Below are 18,467 nucleotides of genomic sequence, written 5' to 3' on the forward strand. Positions count from 1 at the left end.
GCCACGGGACCCTCCCTGAGCTGCTGGGAAACACAGAGTGGGAAATCACCTCGTGGTGGCTTTTCTGCCCGCGCCCAAACGTGTTGGCAGGGGGTGAACGGGGCACCTGGGGGGGTTCAGCCTCCTGGGGGCAGCGGGTGCCCCCCGGGGTCCTGGGGAGCCTGGGGTCAGGCTGTGGGGCCAGGCACAGTCCCCACTTGCTTGCCCTCCTGTGTGGTCTCTGCACCCGGGCTGGATGCCAAAGGTGCTCCCAACCATCAGAGGGTCCTCTCTGACAGCAGGAGAGGGAGGTGGGATTTGGGCTGCAGAAGCAGGAAAATCTCTGCACCTTTTCCTCCCCTCTGGCAGTGACCGAGGGACAGGGCAGTTGCCTCCCACCCCCATCTCTCCCCCCTCCCCTCCCCATCTTTCTTGCATCCCACCATCACCTCTCCTGCAGCAGCAGCTCCAGCTGCCAAACTGGGACCCCCGCTGGCAGCTGCACCAACACACCAGCCTGGAGAGGAGCAGTGCCCAGGGCAGGGTGAGCTGGTGCATGTGAGAGCCCCGTTCCTCCCTCCTGCCCCGCAGGCTGCACAAGGTTCTCGTACCCACGGGTTGGCTGCAACGGAGGGGCTGCAGGAACCAGCCTCTGGAGAGACTGGGATCTGAGCATCCAGCTACAGCCTCCCTGGCCTGGGCCAGAAGACAAGGGGACGGACAAGCCCAGGGCTGCGGGAGGGGGCAGAGGGCCAGGATGGGTGCTGGGAGGGGGGGCTGCCCCGCAGACAGGGGACCCGAGCCTTGGGGTTGAGGAGGCAGGGAACAGAGACGAGCCCTCCCGCTGCTCCTGCCCTTTGCCAGCCCTATTATATCCAAAACAAACAGAGCAGCAGCCTCTGCCTCCCCGTGTACCAGCAGAGTTTAATATTCCCCAGTGAATGGCCCAAACACGGAGCCCCGCGGGTCGGTGCTGCTCACCGGGACTCGGCTGCGGCCACTGATGAATTGCACAAAGGGAGGGACCCTCTAATCCCCCAGGACCGTGGCACCTGCACCCCAGCCCAGCTGGGATTAAAGCAGAGCGAGCTGGTCTCTGCCAAGATCAGAGGCTTCTTTACAGACGCCTTGAAATAGGATTTCCTCAAGTAATAAGGGGCAGGGTGGGAAGATGATCTGGGGACGGGGAGGGGCTGTTGGTACCTGATCCCACGTTGAGCCCAGAGATGCTCTTTTGTGTCACTTGCCTGGAACCTGGTGCCCCAGACCTGCAGGAGGTGCAGAGCACCCTCTAGTCCCAGGGATGGTTGGTTGGTCCCTCCTCACCATGCCCCTCCATCCCCAGCACCCACCAAGACAAAGATGTGGGCTCAGTGCCCACTGCCCTCAGCTCCTGCTCTCTCCCCTCTCCAACAGACCAGGGAGCTGCAGCTATTTCAACTCATCTTCACATCATTCTGGTTTCTGTTGGTTTCCAGTGTGAAAATTGTGGAAAATTCCCTTCGTATCTTTTCCAGCCTTAAAAAGGCAGAGAAATGCCTTGACTGCAACAGGCACCTGCACTGCTGCTCACAGCACAGCCAGGGAAAAACCTCCTGACCAACCAAATGAAAGCTAAACTGCTCCTTACATGGAATAAAACACATGTGCTGCTTGACAGGATACACCAACACCTTTATCTGCACAGGACCAACCTGGCACCACAAGATCCCAGTTCCTTGCTCTGCACCACAGCCCTACAAGCACCAACAGCCCCAAAAATCCCCTCTGAGAGTGGGATGAGCCAAGTGGGTTTGCAGGAGAAGCAGTGGCACGGGTGGGACCTCACAAACATCCACGTTGTGGCAAAAAGCTTCATGTTAAATACCACAAACTCCCCCTCCAACCACCCCACCCATCTCCCACCCAGCTTACTGTAAATACATTGTTGCTCTAATGCAATTAAATATTTAATACTTGGGGAAGAAAAAAACCACACAACATAAAGTCTCAAGCCTGCCTGTCTCTTTCAATAATAATTTTGGTTTAACTCTCAATGTCCATAATGTAGTTTGTTCTGAGATCATGCAAAATTAAAGAAAGTATTTTAGACTACCTGAAAGTCTCCCCTCTGCTTCCAAAATAGCCTTTGCCTCTTCAGGCACAACCCAATATAGAGCACAGGAGAGCACTGGGGTCATCCTGAACCCAATGAGATGCTTGAGTGACGTGTGTTCTTGGGCTGCTGCTCAGACACGGTTTGCAGAAGGGTTGCAATAAATTCCTGTTTAGCACCAAGTCTCTGGGCAGGTGCCACCCAGCCCAGGGGGGACCCATGAGACAAAGGGCTGAGGTGCCTCTGAATGTGGATCCTGTGGTGGATTCATGCTGGGAGGGGAGCAAGGTCATCGTGTGCCTGAGCCCAGGCCTTGGGAGAGGGATTGTGCTTGAAGGAAGGAAGGTGATTTGTAGAAGAGAGGAAAGAGCAGGAGCCCAGAAAGCTGGGGCTGGGGATCTCCCACCAGGACACTCACCTGGATGGCCTTTAACTCTGGTTTCCTCCATCTCTAGATGTTGTTGCTCCAGGGATAGTGTTGTCCCAACTGAAAGTCCTTCTGTGGGAGTTCCCTGCTGGTCCCAGGACTGACACCTGGGCATGGTCCTGTACCAGGTGCTGGTCACCTGCAAGGAGGAAAAGGCTGGGCTGTCTCTGCTGCTGCTCATGGACCCCAAAGCTCCAAACCTGGCCCACATGCTGGCTCCTAAGTGGTGCCCTGGGGCCCTGCCCCACTCCTTGCCATGAAAACTCATGCAGTCAGTGCTCAACTTGCTTTGTTTGGGGATTAAACTTGTCCAAGAGCTGAGCAGGAGACTTGATTCCTCTCGTGGATGCCCCAGGACCACAGCAGCATCTGAGCCAGGAGACACAGGAGCTGCCTAGAGACCCCAGAGTGAAACACAAGGTGCCCTGGCAGACCCTGGGGTGGGATTGACCATCACATCAACCCACAGGAGCAGGACTGGAGTGAGGTTTGGGGGAACCCACAGGTCACCAGCCCCTTGTGAGGTCCCAAAGCATCTTTTCATCTTCTGCCCTGCCCCTCTCCCACCCATGGTGGGCTCATAACAGACAAAAGTGCAATGGCTGCAGCCCCTCTGCCCTGAGCAGGCAGCAACAATGGAAAAATTGCTGAACTTGGGGAACATTTCAAGCACTTCAGCCTTCCAGGACACCAGACTGCTGATGAAAACCCAGCTTTGCAGCTACCATCTTAATGACAGGCCAAATTTCAAAGGCTTGCAAACTATTTCTTGCCCCACCCCCTCAATAAAAGGTTGCATCAGAAAGAGATATTTCCATAATTTATAGTATGAGTATTTCACTGGGGAGCCTCACTAATCTGTACTTACAGATACATTTAAGAAAATGCATCCTCCCTCAGTCCTGCGCCATTTACGACTATTGGCACAGTCTGTAATACTCAGTCTTCAATTAAGGGACACCTTAGGGTTCATTATCACACAATTGCTCCCTGTGAACCTTGCCAAATGCTGTTTTGGCACAGAGCTTGGAAGATGAATTAGAAGGAAGTCTTCTCGGTAATGCCCGCTCCCAATTCCCATCAGCAGCCCTTATGCCCTCCTCTAGCCATTTTTTCCCCCCTCTTCCCTCTTTCCAAGTGGCTTTTACTATCCCATCTTTCAATGTCTCTCTTGATTCTCTGGAGGTATATTTAGAGATGCTACATCTCCTCTTCTTCCGGCTCTCAACATGCCTCCTGCTTTGCAGATGGGATCTTCTTCCCTTACTCCCTCCCTCCCCCCTGTCTGCAGGCTGCCTGGGGAGGGTTGGATGGAGCTATTTTAGGTTGGAGGAGCACAACATTCCTATTTTACAAAAAAATAAAGGGCTCTGAGAAGGTGCTGGTCACCACCAAGCCTGGCCTAGCTACAACCCCAAGTTATGTATCCGAGAGCAGAGGATGGTCAGAGCTGTGTCCCCCTGCACCCCCTTCCCATCCCAGGGCCAGGGCGGCTCCACCAACCCCCTTTTGCAGGGAAGACAAGTCCTGGATGGATTTATCCACAAACACAAAGTTGTGGAAGAGCAACAAGTTCAAGGTATCCAAATCAGGGGCTGCCACCTCCTTAACAAGCCACAAAACATTCCTGTGGCTGTCACTCCACGTCGAAAACTTCCCTGCATCAAAACCAACCCAGTTCCAGCCCAAAAAGCTGCAACTACTACACCTCCGTGTCACGGAGCCAGGAGATGCTTTGCCACGGAGTTATTGGGAGTCTCACTGGGAACAAGGCTCAGGGTGGGTGTGAATGATCATCCCAAACTCCTGAGGGATGAGGAGGAAGGTGAGAGGAGCCGGGGGCGCCGCAGAGAGGGAGCAAACGGAGCCAAACAGACTGGAAATACTTCACCCACAAGACACCTTGTGGAAATTTTATTATATAGAGTGTAAAATGCAACTGTCAGTCAAATAAAAAGAACACTTGTTGTTTTTTTTAAAACACCATGCTCGACATTATCCAATTGCTTTTGTTTGTTTTTAATAGTTAGACATTTCAAGCATAAGGAAAAATAAGGAAAGAGCCCAAGAACAGTCACTTCAGTACATTTCAAAACGGAATGTCCTGCAGGGCAATTAAAAATGCAAGAAAAAATAGCTTCAATTCCGTTTTTTTCCTTTAAAAATACACTGTTATCTGTACAAGAAACACTACAGTAAACATTGGAAATCATATTATCCCTTTTATTAAAATCAAAAATTATTTAGAGCGTACTGTGGTTAATACTAGATTCATTTATTTCTCTAGGTAATTTGACAAATATTAGATAGGAAAATATTTAAAAGAAATGAAAAAGCAAAAAAACAAAACAAAACAAAAACCACCTTGGAATTAAAAAATAGTTACTACCTTTTTTTTTTTTAATATGGTTTTATGTTCCACAGTGTTTGTTAAAAGGTACTAATAGCAGATTCATTTTAATATTAAAAATAACAGTATTTATATTTCTGAGAGCATAGAGGAAAAGGGTTTTTTTTCTCTTTTTTTTTGTTTTGTCTTTTTTGTCTTTTTTTTAAAACAAGCTTGGAGGTCTTAGATCCATAAATGCAACTAACAATGGAGACATGACAAAATGTATTGCTAAAAAAAAAAATTAACACGTTTTTATATTACCCCTTTAGACTCTAGAAATTATACAAACCCTACAAAAGCCCCCCCCCTGCTCATAACTTGTCTGACAGCAAAACAGACAAGTGTTCTGTCTCAATACAGAATTCACATCATTAATTACAATACATAGCTCAGGTTTTTTCAAACAATGCAATAAAAATCAAAAGACAAGCCAAGATACAAGAAATTAGAAGTAAAACATTTAATGACTTTACATATTTAAGAATATTTAAATACTGTTTAAAAGTGTTTTTGCTTTTTTTTTTCCTCTTTAGGATTTGTTACATACCACCTAAGACTTCCAAGCCACTTTCTGTTGCAACAGAAAAGATTGAAAAAAAAAAATTAAAAAGGAAACAAACAAACAAAACAACAACAAAAAAACCCCACACATAAAAACACCCACCCCCAATCCCCCCAACGTGTTGAAATGTCACAGCTCTGGGGTGCATTTTGGTGCCTGAAAATTCTCTGGCTTCTCTCCAAAAAGAATCCCGGAGTTTTTGTTTTTGTTTGTTTTTGTTGTTTCTTTCTTTTTTTTTTTTTTTACAAATTTGGAAACAAAAATTACCAGCGTGTCCGTAAGTTTAGTTACATGACTAATTGTTCCTGATTCTTAGAAAAAGTTCAGTATAGATTATCCTACAGCTAGTGTTTCACAAACAAACAGAAAAGTCTTCATCAAAATGTTGCAAATCTAGAAACCTCTGTTACAAAAAGGTTTGTTTCCACAATGATTCCATTCCAAGGAAAAACAAAAAAAAAACCAACATCAAATAAAAACAAAATTGCCACGAGGACCTTGTTCTACTGCTCCTAGAGAAGGGAAGAAAAGGGAAAGTTACTCAGCAGCAAATTCTTCAAGCTCTGGAGCCTCCTCCCCTGACACAGACAGGTCCCCGTTCCAGCCGAGCAGGGTAAGCAGCTCAAACCGCTATGGAAGAGCTCCCTGTTCTACCGCTATTCCTGAGCTCTCCTTCCAGGACTTCATGCCTCTTTCATGGAACAAGCTCTCTCTTCTCTAGCGGGCCAGACTTTGAGAGAGGAATGAAGAAAAACTCCCTTTTATCCCTGCTTCTGGGTCGCCCTTGGCCAGCGCCCGCGGCAAGTGCCGGTTCCTGCGCCTGCCTCGACCCCGGCAAGCAGCGGCTGCTGGGGAACGGTGCTGGTGGCTCCCTGTGCTGCCAGCTCCCTGTGCTGCCAGTTCCTGCTCCCAGCAGCCAGAGCTAAGGTTTAAGTCTGCTCTGCACATACTTTTTTTGCCAAAAATACCAAGACATTCACTGTGCAAACCTGGCGCTCAGGAAAGCCCAGCAGGTGTGATGGGGGTAAATCCCACCCAGCCTGAGGTGCTCCGGAGTGACACGGGAGATACAATTTTACTTGGCAGCTGGTTAATGCAAATGATTTTTCAAGTTTTCTGCTCCCTTTCAGGACAGGCTGCTCCCTTCCCAGGCAAGCACACAGCTCCTATCCCAGCACAGAGCTTCCAAGAGAAAAGGTAAAGCCTGCACAGACGGTTCTGGACTGCACGGTCCTGTGACAGCTCAGCAGCCTGGCTCCAGCATTCCTTTTAATTCCCCAAAGTCACAAAACAGACTGGGGGTTACAAGGAAAGGTCCCCAGGAGAAAAAAATAACCTCCCATTCCACTCCCCAAAAAATCCCTCATCCTGTACAAGGAAACAATACCCCAACATTGAAACAACACGACAGAGCATCGAGCAGCTTCTCACTTCTGTGATCACATCCTCTGCCACAAAATATCTCTCTGCTTCACCATGTAAACCCAAAGCAGAGTCCCCACACCAGGGGGCAAGGCCAAGGTACCCAGTTCCCCAGGGAAAAGAGCAGTGGGGTTCAGGGAATATCAATACAAACCTGGCTGTGGGCCTGAGCCTGCCCTAGTGTCTGCCCATAGTAGGCAGCCTGCTGTCTGTAATACTCTGCCCAAGCCATCGTGTAGTCCGGCTGGGAACTTGCCTGAGAAGCAGCACTGGCAGCGTGACCTGGAGGAAAAGAAGGGAAAAGGGAGAGATGAGCAATTCAGCAAGACCAAGCCCAGGCTCAGGATGTCCTTTTGTAATGCTTAAAGGAGAGCCAGCCCCCTTCCACCAGCTGCAGACATCCAAGAGAGCAGCACCAGCTCTCTGCTGCTCCGGTGCCACAGGACAGGCTTGGGGCTGGCTTGCAAGTGACAAACTGACATCAGCCAGAAGAGGCTGTTCCTGTGGCTGCAGGGCCACAGTCTGACAGCTTGCACCCTTCCTCCTAAGCCCCAAGGCTCCAGCAGCACAGTCTCAACCACAAATCCTGAAGTCAGCACTGTGTGCTTCTTTACGGAGTGGAGAAAGCCAGACCCGTGTTTTCCCACCCGTGCAGTGCTCTCCTATCCTCTCAACAATCCAGTTCCAGCTTTCAGGGTTTTGCTGGCAGCAATTCCTGTTGTGCTCTGTCTTTCCCTCAGGCAGGCAAACTGCCAGCCAGGACACGAGAGGTCTGTGGACTGGGGTTCAATGGGAGAAGCTCTCCCAAGGCACGACAGCAGGCAGCACAACTGAGAGCTTTCAGCAGAAATTCATGCACCATCATCAACTGGAGAGGACCAAGGGGACTTTGCAGAGGACTGGGAGCTACTAATGGCAGGGGATGGAGATGCAAGTCATTGGATTAGAGTTAACTCTGCCTGTAACAGGAGCTGATTCATCTCCAACAACCCTGTCTCACTCTGCTTTTTTAAATACCCCTCCCATGCTTTGCTGTAATTGGGCTGGTTGTTCTGCTGTTGGATCTGTTGGCCTGTGCAAAGATGACAAGGGGCTCATCAATATGGAACAGGCAACAGTTTCCAGCCAGTGACATCTGCCTTTCCACTTGGCAGGCCCTGGATCTACTGCAGTTGCCCAGATTTCACACCTTCTACAGTGTAGGGTATCTCCAGTTCAGGTAAATCAGAGGAAAAGCTCCAGTTCCTAATTTCATCCATCATCTTTTATCTCATCAGCTCTCATTAAGGGCATTAAGCCCAGTCTCTTCCCTGCTGGAACTGGCTCAAGCCAAAGCACATCAGTTGGGAACTGCTCAGTTTGCAGATCAACCCCCCTAAGAGGTCAGTCCAACCCCATCTAGCACGGGGCTGGAGGGTTCAGACCTCTGACAGAACCACAGCCTGTCACCTTGACCTCCAACCACAGAGCTGCTGAGGAAACAGCCATGTTTTGAGTCACCTCACTTGGTTTTCATTGGTCTGCATCCTTTACCTCCACTCTTAGCAGCAGCACAGGTCTGAAGGAGCCCCAGTGGGCACTGCCCATCTGTACAATGTGTCCACACACAGGTCTGCCCCAGGGCAGCTCTGAGCAGCCAAACCACTGCTGGCTGCAGTCCTCAGGACCACAGGGAGATGTGAGCCCAGCACAAAGCCCAGCCAGCTCCACCTGGACCATCTGGAGAGGCACCCATGACACTCTCCTAACCACCAGCACTAGCCCTGTGGGGATCTTCAGACTCCTGCAATGCAGTCAGATAAGCAGTGCCAACTCCTGCACCGAGTGACACCTCACAAACCCCAAAACCTTGGTCTTCTCCTAGCACACACTCTTCTCTCTTTGAAGTACTAAGACCCCTTGGATCCAGCACATCCCAGTGCTGTTGCAGGGGAGAGTCCAGCCAGCTGAGTGCAGGGGTGAGATGCCCACACTTCTCTTTGTCACAGTTAGAGCAAAGAGCCCTCAGCCAGACACAGCAAAGGAAAAACTAGCCCTGAACAGAAAACACAAGGAGAGAACTGCAGGGAGAGGCAGGAGCAGAGCCTGAGTGCTGAGCACAAGCCACTACACATGGGGACAGCAGGCAAGGACAGGAGACACCCATGGAGAAGAGCTCTTCCCGTCCCATCCATCCTCCCTTGCTCCCAGTACAAGGGGAGGGGGCTTTGAAGTGGGGGGAAGGGGGAAAATAATACACTGCAAGTGTGAAGTGGGTGGAGGGAACAGGGCAGCAGAGTCCTGTCCAGGGGCATAAAAGCGGGTTAAAAGACTTGACCAACGCTACAAGTCAGGACCTTTTCTGGCAGAGGTCAAGGCTGCCTCAACTGTCCACCTGCTAATGCCAACAAAGAACCTCCTTCAATGCCTTTTCTTCTTGGAGAATTACAGTCCACAGCAGGCTGAAAGGACACGCAGCTAAATGCATTTCACAGCAAAATGTTTCCCCAGTCAGTTAATTTAAGATGGGGGAAGTAATTAAAATCTAAATACATGTGTAGGGGGTGGGGGCCTGCCCCTCCTCCCACCAGGAGGGCACTCTGGAGTCTGTCCCTAGGAAGCCAGCTCTTTGACAGGGCTCACAGAGCAGCCAGCAAACAGGCTGCAGGGAAGGGAGCCTTCCCAAGACTCTTTCCAAATTTGAATGCAAAAGCAGGTTATTAACCTAGTTTCTTATCATAATTGCCCCTTGGTGAACTCCACCTGGCCTAACTGCCCACCACTGTGATTTGCAGCAGAGGAAAGTGGTGAAGGCTGCTTAAAGTACAGCAGCATCTTGTGTGTCTCCCATCTACAATTTTTGTACAGCTCCCCCTTCTTCCCAAAGCCCAGGGAAGTCCAGATGCAGAAGAAAGGATTGGAATAACAATTTTTCCTGTAAAACAATTAAATGGGAAAACACTCTCCTTCAGGACTACACTATTTCACTCCTCTACAAAAAAAAAAAAAGTCCTTTCAAGCCCACCACTGGAGTTTGCTGTCCTGAAAATACAACTATTGATCTTCTGCAAGTCCTGGAGCTCAAAGGAAAAAATAATGATTTTTAGACTGTAATTGCTGAGGAGCAGGACTCTTCCAGAAGCATTTTTTGAGTTGAATGCACACTCTCCATGCAGAGTTCCTACAACCCACTGTAGCACACAAAAATGAACAACACAGCACTGAGGATTTCCAGATTTCACACATGCAGAATTTCATAAAAATTAAAACATGGTTAGTGCTACAAGGAATCACAAATGCAATTGCAGGTGTTGCTCCTCCAACTTTTTCTGTACTTCAGGTAACCCCAGGATTGGGAATTTATACTGGAGTTAAACAATCTACTTCATTCTAACTCAGTCTTAGCACCAAAAAGCACCTTCTGTTAAACACTTTAGAATTACCCCTCATAGACACACACTTTTTGGTGTTTTGCTTTAGTTTTCACAAGACCAGACTGTTAAAAAACCCTCATATTTCGTGAAAAATTGTGTTTGAAAAATGTCTGTTGGATATCACTGCCCATGACATGAGGTCTGAGATTACCAAGCAGATGATGAATCTGCTCTTTTTAGGGCAAAGCATCACTCTGGCTGTTGAGGACACAGGATGATGCAGTCACCCATGTCACCACTACCATTTATGACTCCTGTTACTCTGAAGAGGGGGACTCCCCATTCCAAACTGCTGTATTTTGACTCAACAAGGTTTTGGGAAGAAATGACACTTTGAACCCTAAAGAGTAACAGTCAGTCTGACTCTGTGCTGGTGGCTTGAACTGGAAAGCCCAGCAGCAGTAGTGAACTTGGTTCAGTTTTTGAACTCATGACTAAGGATGCGTTTGCACTGTTGGTTTTTTGTTTTGTTTTTAATTGTTGGTTTTGTGGATTTTTTTGTAATGTATTGATTTGAAAGCTGATTATCCCACTGGTCTCATTCTGAGAATTTAGCTCTGTGGAGGCTGAGCAGTTCTCATCAACTCCCAAAAGGGAGACAAGGGGACACTACTACAGCCAGTGATGAACCAGGATAGGAGAAATGCACATTCTTTCTTCCATTTTCTTCATCTCCTTTCCCAGTCTCTCCACCAGACTGGCAATTGAGCAATAAGAAGAGCTCATAATTATGGAACATTTAAAAAAGAAAGTAAGACCTGATAAGGTCAAGAACAAAGTCATGGGAGGGCTCACCAACAAACAGGGTGTGTCTGTTAGGGGGAAGTGCTTGCCTAGGGAACCCTGGCAGAAGAGAGGCCAAGGCAGAAACGTTGTTCTTAAGAGAGCAACAGGCAGCAAGGGCCATGTTCTCACCACACAAAGAGGACAGAAACAGGCAGTAAGCAGTTAAGTGCACAAACAGTGTCACAGTTTTCAATGGACTTCAGCTTATTTTGACCCCAGGCAGCACACCATGCCTCCAGCACCCCTCTTCTGCTCAGGAAACTTTTGCTGTTTTCACACACGTGATCTCATGGATGAACTCGTGTTTTGCAGGCACAAAGCAGCAACTGCAAAGGGAACACACCAACTCTTCTCCAACCCAGGTCCTAGACACTTACCTGGGACTTGCTGTCCAGGCTGCTGCCACGTCTGGTAGGTACTGCCCCAACCCTGCGTCATGAATGCCTGAGGGCCACTGCAGGGGACAAAGAGGCACTCTGAGCTAGGCAACAAAATACTTACAGGCCACATACATGATGTTGCCCAAAGAAACAAAATTGTTACTTGGAGTCAAGGGCTGCTGAGCAAACAGGTGAACATGGGACAAAAGGAAAGGCTGTGCAGGAGTGACTGTCAACTGCCTTGATGCTGATCTGCTGATGAAGCCAAGGTGAAGTCCCATCACACTGAACAGCCCTTCTTGTGCTCTGAGCACTTGAGGCTTCTTTCCATGCTCACTGCACTAGAGACAGGAATTCTGGAGATGCCAGCACCGACCTGCTTTATAACTTAATAGCTAAAATCCTGCAGTCAAGCTTACAGGTTTTATCTCATGTCCTTCTGAATGCTCCATCTGCTCCACTTCTACTTCACCCCCTCAGGGCCCTCCACCCTTCTCCCAGTGCTTTCACAGCTCCCAGCCATTCCCCACAGCCCACCTATGATGAGATGGAGATCCTTACTTTTGATGAGGTGTCGTGGGTGCTTGGCTGAACGGACTTTGACCAAATCCTCCAGGTCCACCCATGCTGGTACCCTGTCATGGAATCCACAAACACTTAAAGGCAGCTCTAAGTACAGGGTGCAGACAGCCAGCAGGAGCAGTAAGAAAGGAGAGAAAGCAGCCTGGGACATGTTCCACTAAACCCCAGCACCTGGAAGAAGTGACTGATTGTCCAAAGATGAAGGTCTCAGGACTGTCAGCACATGTCAGGAGACCAGCTTCAAAAGCAACTCTGGCCCCACAAAGGGGCTAAAATGACTATGGCACAGTCAGAAGTTTTCCTTTGAATAGCTCGGATCCTGAGGTTGGTATCAAGCCTTCTCCTCTCAGGCAATTCAGCACAAAGGTTGCTTTTCAGCTTTACCACACCCCAGTTCAGTATTTGCTGTACTTCCTTTTACCCAAGTCTCACCCTTCAGCAGTACTCCAGGCTGACATTATTAAGGTTGAACACCACAACACTGTGTTAAGTGGAAGATAAAACTCATCCTGGTTTTACTGGGGCAAGGTGTTGAGTGTTACTTCCAGGATGATGATGCCAGGTTTGCAGAGACACTGCTCTTTAAAAAAAAAATCTCCTTGGACAATCTTCTCATACCTTATTATTGCTGTTCTTCCCTCACACAGCTGCACACTACCCCTGGTTATGTCAGTGAACAGTCAGATCCTTCTGAGACCACAGCAAAAATTAGTACAGTGGATGCTGGAGGGCAATGGTTGCTAACAGGCAAATGGTTTTGAAGCTAAATAACTTAAGTGTGTCTGTTCTGTGCCATCCTTTAAGTCCAGGTCTACATGTACCTAAGAGTGAAAGCACCATGTCTGAAAGAGACAGGCCAAGATCAAGAGAGATGGAACTTACACCAACTTTCTCATCTATGAGATGTCTAGCGAGTTCGATTTGCTGGGGAACTCCTCGGATTGTGAATATTCGTACACCAGGGTCTGTGTTTGGAGGTGGGTTCCTCTGGAGCTCCACATGGGCTCCTGACTGCTGGTTTATGCTCTTGATGTTCTCACCACCTGAAGGAAAGAAACCCAAGACATAAAGGAGGGCTATTCAGCATCTATTTCCATAAAAAGAGCATTAAAGCCAGGTTCTGGTAATGGAATAGTTTCCACTACCTGCTGTGTGGCTGGAGGGAGGTGGGCTGGGCATGGCAGGAGTATAAGAGGCCAAAGTAACTGAGCTCATGTTGCTCCTTTCAACTGCCTCATAAACATGACCTGAAACTGTGAGCTTTCTGGAGTCAGGGATGATGCTGTTTTAAGAATACACACAGTCTCCCTGTGTGCATATTGCCAGGGTCCCCAAAAACACAGCATGGCCGAGATACACTTTGACACAACAGATTCAAAACCTGTGCTGACTGACTCCAGGTGGGTTTGACCAGCTGCTCACAATCATCAACAAGAAAGTCCCCTGCAACTGAAATACACTTTTTCTTTTTTTTCCATAATGGCTTTTTCCCCCTCATCCCTACACATTTCATTCCACTAAGGCAAAAAGCCACCAGCCACATACCTTGTAGCTTAAAAACCAAGCTGAAGGCTCCTCACCATCATCTGCTGTTCCACAGCTTATTCCCTTACAGAAACCTATTCCCACACAGTGCTGCAGCTCTCCACACAACCAGCACGGAATTCCTGGCAGTCCTCTGGAATTTCAGTTAGTTGTTCATGCAGTGAAGAACATATCTGGCTAGATTGGCATCTGGATGCACTAGAGCCCAGGAGTGCTTCGAGCAGGATGCAGCAGGGCCAGCCAAAGTAGATCTGATTTCCTGAAGACCTGCTAGGTCCTGGTCTCTTAATGAAATTTGCTTAACAAAAGCCTCAGCCAAGGTTACAATGGTTCAATTCTTCTTTTGGAAGCTCACACAACTTACAGACCAGCTCCACTCAACTGGAGAAATTAAAGAGTGCAGGGGAGGAAGGGAGTTTTACAGCTTTTAAATGGCAAACCAAAAATCACCAGCCAAAAGGCCATTCAGAAAGCAGAGAGGAGAGCAAGGGAAACTAACTGGGGGTTTTGTTTGGTTTTAATTAAAAAGGGTGTCTAAATAATCTCCTCAATTTAACTTGCATTTCCATCTCTATACATCCAGCACAACTTCAAAACAAACTGTGGATGTTGCAGACACTTGTTCATTTCATTGTAATGGACTCGTGACCTTTTTAACATTTTAAAGCCTTCATGGGGAAGGGAGGAGGAAAAGTTGCCAAAGGGCAATTAACTCTTTCTAAATGAATTTTTGAAGATGCATTTAACAAAAGATAATCGTGTCACATCCCTGGGCAGACAACAGGGATTGTACTGTGCAGCCAAAAGCCAAGCCACTTATTTTCAGTCAAGCATGGGAAAGCAGTAACATCCAAGTTTCAAAACCAAGTAGCTTTTTTTTTTTAATGTAATGGTTTTGTCTGACACAGACTTGTCTGAAACTCCATTTTTTAAATATTGAGGTGATATCTGAATTAACAGCCACTTCATCAACTTAACAAAAAACTAGGACCCTTTCAGCCAACACACTTTGTATCATGAAGGAGTGGGAAAACTTCTTTCCTGGGTGGACAGAGGCATAACTATAGGTTGCTACTTGCACAGCAGACCAGTTTCTCTTTCCAAAAGAAGATTAAAAATCTGAAGCAGTCTCATCAAATTAAAAACTGGGAGAATACAGATTTCAAATAATTTCTCCATTTAGCATTCAGCACTAAATTGGCAGTTGTTGTGGCTGTTTCCACACCAGCTCCCTTCCTAGACTGTATTTCTTGCAGGATCAAGTTAGTTGGCTCTTCAGGTTTGGTCAGAGGCTGCAAGCTCCTACTCTGTCCCAGAACTTGCTGCCCTTCTCTTCCTTACTTTCCAATCTGGTACCAGCTAGAGTGCTCCCTCCCATCCAAGCTATCCCAATTCCACCTCCAGAGCATGCACTTCCAACACGATGCTGCACGGTGCAGGAAGGAGTTCATCTCCCCCATCAAGAGGTGACCTGCTCGGCACATGGTGTCTGTCTATAGAGGCATTCAGCAGCCTGCTCCATTCTTCTACCTGATGGGGGGCAGAAGTGATCCAAGAGTGGCCCCCCAGCTGGACGTGAAATCGTAAAGCAATTAATCAAACCTGCTAAAAGGCAGAGCTGACAAGAGCCAGGCCGGCCACGTTATCTGTCAATATTGCTGTGTTTATCATGGAAATCCAGCGGGGGCCCCAGAGAGGCTGCGGGTTTGTTTCCAAGCACCAGCAAACAGAGAAAGCCCTTGACATGTGTATGGTGCTCGTCTCCACCCTTCCTCCAGGCTTTCAGAAAAGAAAAGCTGCACCTACCCACCCTCTAGAGGAAAAAGCTACACACAGGATTTGCAGGGAACCCAGCTCTTCTTATCAGCTCATAAAGGGTCAGGCTCCCAAGCTGAGAAGTGATGCCCACAAGAAAGAAGTTCTAGATCTTCTATCAGACTCACTGCAGATATTGAGCTGAGAAACTTCCTCATCTCCTTTTCCCCCCCCTTCTGGAGTGGTGACACAAAGCAGAGCAGCAGTTACCTGGCCACATTGTATACACTACACCCAGGGGGCCTAGATACCCATGGCTTGGGTGCTAACTTCAGAAGTGAAGCTCTGTGTGCCCAGAGGACTCACCCAGATGTTACAGAGGCCAACAGCCAAGTCCTGTATCTCACAGGAGAAGGCAAAAAAAACAAACCCAAAAGCACTGAAAACAGCTCAGAAACTGAAATGGGGGAGCAAAGGTTTTACAATCTGTCACTGTTAAAGAAACCCCACAAATCTCCTCTCATCCCTAGATGGTCCCATGGGCAGTGGGAGAAGAAAAGAATCAGGTGTCTTGCATCCCCACACGGAGAGTGCAGCAGAACATCCGTGCTGGACCAGGCCCCAAAAGGCAACACTCCAGCCATCACTCACTTGACAAAAATGAAGGCTGCTATAGACTAAGAGCACAGGCACGGTAAGAGCACCGATTACAAGGTGGTATTACAAAGCTACAAGCACTCAAATCACCATACAACTAGCAATTAGTCACTCCAGAAAGCTTCTGATCTGGCTGGGTAAGAATCCTTATTTTGCTGTTGTGGAAACAAAGGTAAAAAGCTCCCCTTCACCCCCACAGTGAGCCTGTGCCAGGCCCTGCACTTGAATCCTAGGACATCCAACTACACTACCTGCATTTATCTTTTCAGCACACACAGCTCTGCAGTCACAAATGCTCCACTTCAGTGCTCTGCTGAACAACAAGTGACCTTTTCTGATCCTTTATTAGGTATGACTAATGGATACAGCAAGAAACTTGCATTATAATTTGATTTTTCCATACATACAACTTTCACTTGTGGGCTTAAAATCTCCTTTGCTTGATTTTTTTTTTCCCCCCCAACTGGACTTTTCAAAGAGGTCAAGCACAATTTCTCTGCAATTTCTGCACAAGGGGAGAGCAGGTGTTTTTTCATATTGAAAAAAGTTGTCAGGTTTGTGAACAGGTTTACAGGGAAGGAGAGCATCTAAAACTGACTGCAGGCACACTGCTGACCTGCCTGTGTCTGTACGTGTGACCCTTGACATCCAATAAGGCAGGAATTCAGGGTGCTATGGGGGGCAGACACATGGAAGGGAACAAGTGAGGCACAGCAGGGTTATGCAGCAGGGGAAAGAAGCCAGGACTCGTTGCACTGGAAGCACTGGAAGCTCATTCCTGCCTGACAGGACAGCAGGAAACTGAATGCCAGTGAAACAGGGCACAGTACCCTCAAGACCCTGCCTCCTTTACTGCTGCAGCTAATCTGTTCCTCTTCTATTCACCTCATCTCTGCTGAGGCTAAAAGCCAACTGTGATTACTTAAATACTAGTTAAGGTATATGTCACTCTTTCTGAAATAGGTAGATGGAAAAATTAAATACGACTCCTTTGGTACGTCAGGGTATTAACTGCAAAGCACTGCACCAATTCAGAGTGAGAGAGCTCTTCTATTCCTGGCTCTAAGTACTGCCATTACCTGCTGTGTAGCTTATGCTCCATGACAAACCGAGACTGCTGCTGGTGCTCTGGTTTCATAACTGTCTTGGGGTTGTACTGGTCATTGAGAGGTGAGCCAGGTGACTTCCCTGTCCATCTCCTTGGCAGATTCAATGGCTCAGGCAGCCCAGGGGCCTCCATGGCAGTGGATATACTCCTCTGAGCAAGACAAGGTGCACCAGCCTGCTCTGTGACAGGCTCAGACACAAGCTCAGACACAGGCAAATCCTGCTACTTTCCTTTATTCAGACACTTCATGTACATGGCTGGAAGCAGCTACTGTTACTATCACATTCAGAGACCTTCCATTTTATCACATGGCACTCGCAGAAATCCAACATGACGAAAAGACTGTTCCGCTTGTCCCTGATAAACTGTCCTTTAAATGAGTTCTCTATAAAAAGAATCTACACATGAACCTGCCTTTTCTCAGCCAGCTGCTTGTCACAGCAAGCTTACTTGACAGCTCTGCATTGAAGAGCCTCTCTTACATATTGTGAACAAGGGCCTGGAGAGTACAATTATGAGGGAGAGCACCACAAAGAAACAACCACACACACTTACAGCTTATTCCTATGCTGCATCCACCAGCCACTAAATACCTGCAAATACAGAAAACTCCAAAGCCTCACTGTCAGGCAGCAGGAACGTGACCATCCCAAGAGAGAAAGGTTGCAAGCTCCAGTATTTAGTGCCACCAGACCCACCTTTGCCTATAACAAGCCCACACTTGTCAGCTGGCACCGTGTAGGTTATCTCCTGCATGCCCCCAGGTGTTCCGACACTCCAGTCCCCACGGCCACGACCTCTTCCTCGGGCAACAGCCAAATTTCCAAAGCCATCTCGTTCCTTGGAAGGCAAAAAAACCAAATATCTGTGTCAGTGATTTTTTTTTGCTGGCCCCAAGGCATGTTAAAAATAAAATAAAGCATGGTAGGTTAAACTGCATTGTAATCAATGGCACTGATTTAAGGTATTCTTGGTCTTCAGTTTTACATTCAAGATTTTGAAGCACTTTAAAGAAATGCCAAGTAACTTTGCCTTCCTGACTCAGGAAGATATTTATAGTTTTTAAATGCATTGCCTTTACATCTGCTGAAATAAACCCATAAACAAGCATCAACTACTAAAGGACTTAAAGTTTGTGATGAGGACTTTCCTTAGAGCACCTGACAGATCTTGGCCCTAACACACACAGAAGTTGCTTCCAAACCCTTTCAAGTGTCATTCTTTAAAGAACTGCTGGAATTACTCAGCTGAAATGCACATCTTCCCTAAACTTCCAAAGGAAGCTTTTAAGTTCAAAGACACTTAAAGGACAAAACTATTTTGGCAATTTCTCCAAAAGCACAGGCCATGGGCAGCCAGAGGCT

General features: G+C 47.7%; 2 protein-coding genes across 2 annotated transcripts in view; both read right to left on the reverse strand.

Moving 5' to 3' along the window:
* Positions 1–2,523, reverse strand: part of PRDM12 (PR domain containing 12) — a 44,048-nt gene extending 41,525 nt beyond the window's left edge. The window contains exon 1 of the mRNA XM_009998988.1: positions 2,493–2,523. Coding sequence (XP_009997290.1) covers positions 2,493–2,523 — 31 coding nt within the window. The remainder of the gene's footprint in view (positions 1–2,492) is intronic.
* A 3,170-nt stretch (positions 2,524–5,693) lies between these two features.
* FUBP3 (far upstream element (FUSE) binding protein 3) overlaps positions 5,694–18,467 on the reverse strand; it is a 31,614-nt gene continuing 18,840 nt past the window's right edge. Inside the window, exons 12-17 of the mRNA XM_009998891.1 lie at positions 17,802–17,943; positions 12,921–13,081; positions 12,018–12,091; positions 11,454–11,530; positions 7,032–7,159; positions 5,694–5,967 (exon numbers count right to left, since the gene is read on the reverse strand). Of these exons, the coding sequence (XP_009997193.1) occupies positions 5,959–5,967; positions 7,032–7,159; positions 11,454–11,530; positions 12,018–12,091; positions 12,921–13,081; positions 17,802–17,943 (591 nt within the window). The 3' untranslated portion in view covers positions 5,694–5,958. The remainder of the gene's footprint in view (positions 5,968–7,031; positions 7,160–11,453; positions 11,531–12,017; positions 12,092–12,920; positions 13,082–17,801; positions 17,944–18,467) is intronic.

The sequence above is a fragment of the Chaetura pelagica genome, unplaced genomic scaffold (assembly GCF_000747805.2).
Source record: "Chaetura pelagica isolate M959 unplaced genomic scaffold, ChaPel_1.0 scaffold405, whole genome shotgun sequence".
Taxonomy (NCBI): Eukaryota; Metazoa; Chordata; class Aves; order Apodiformes; family Apodidae; genus Chaetura; species Chaetura pelagica.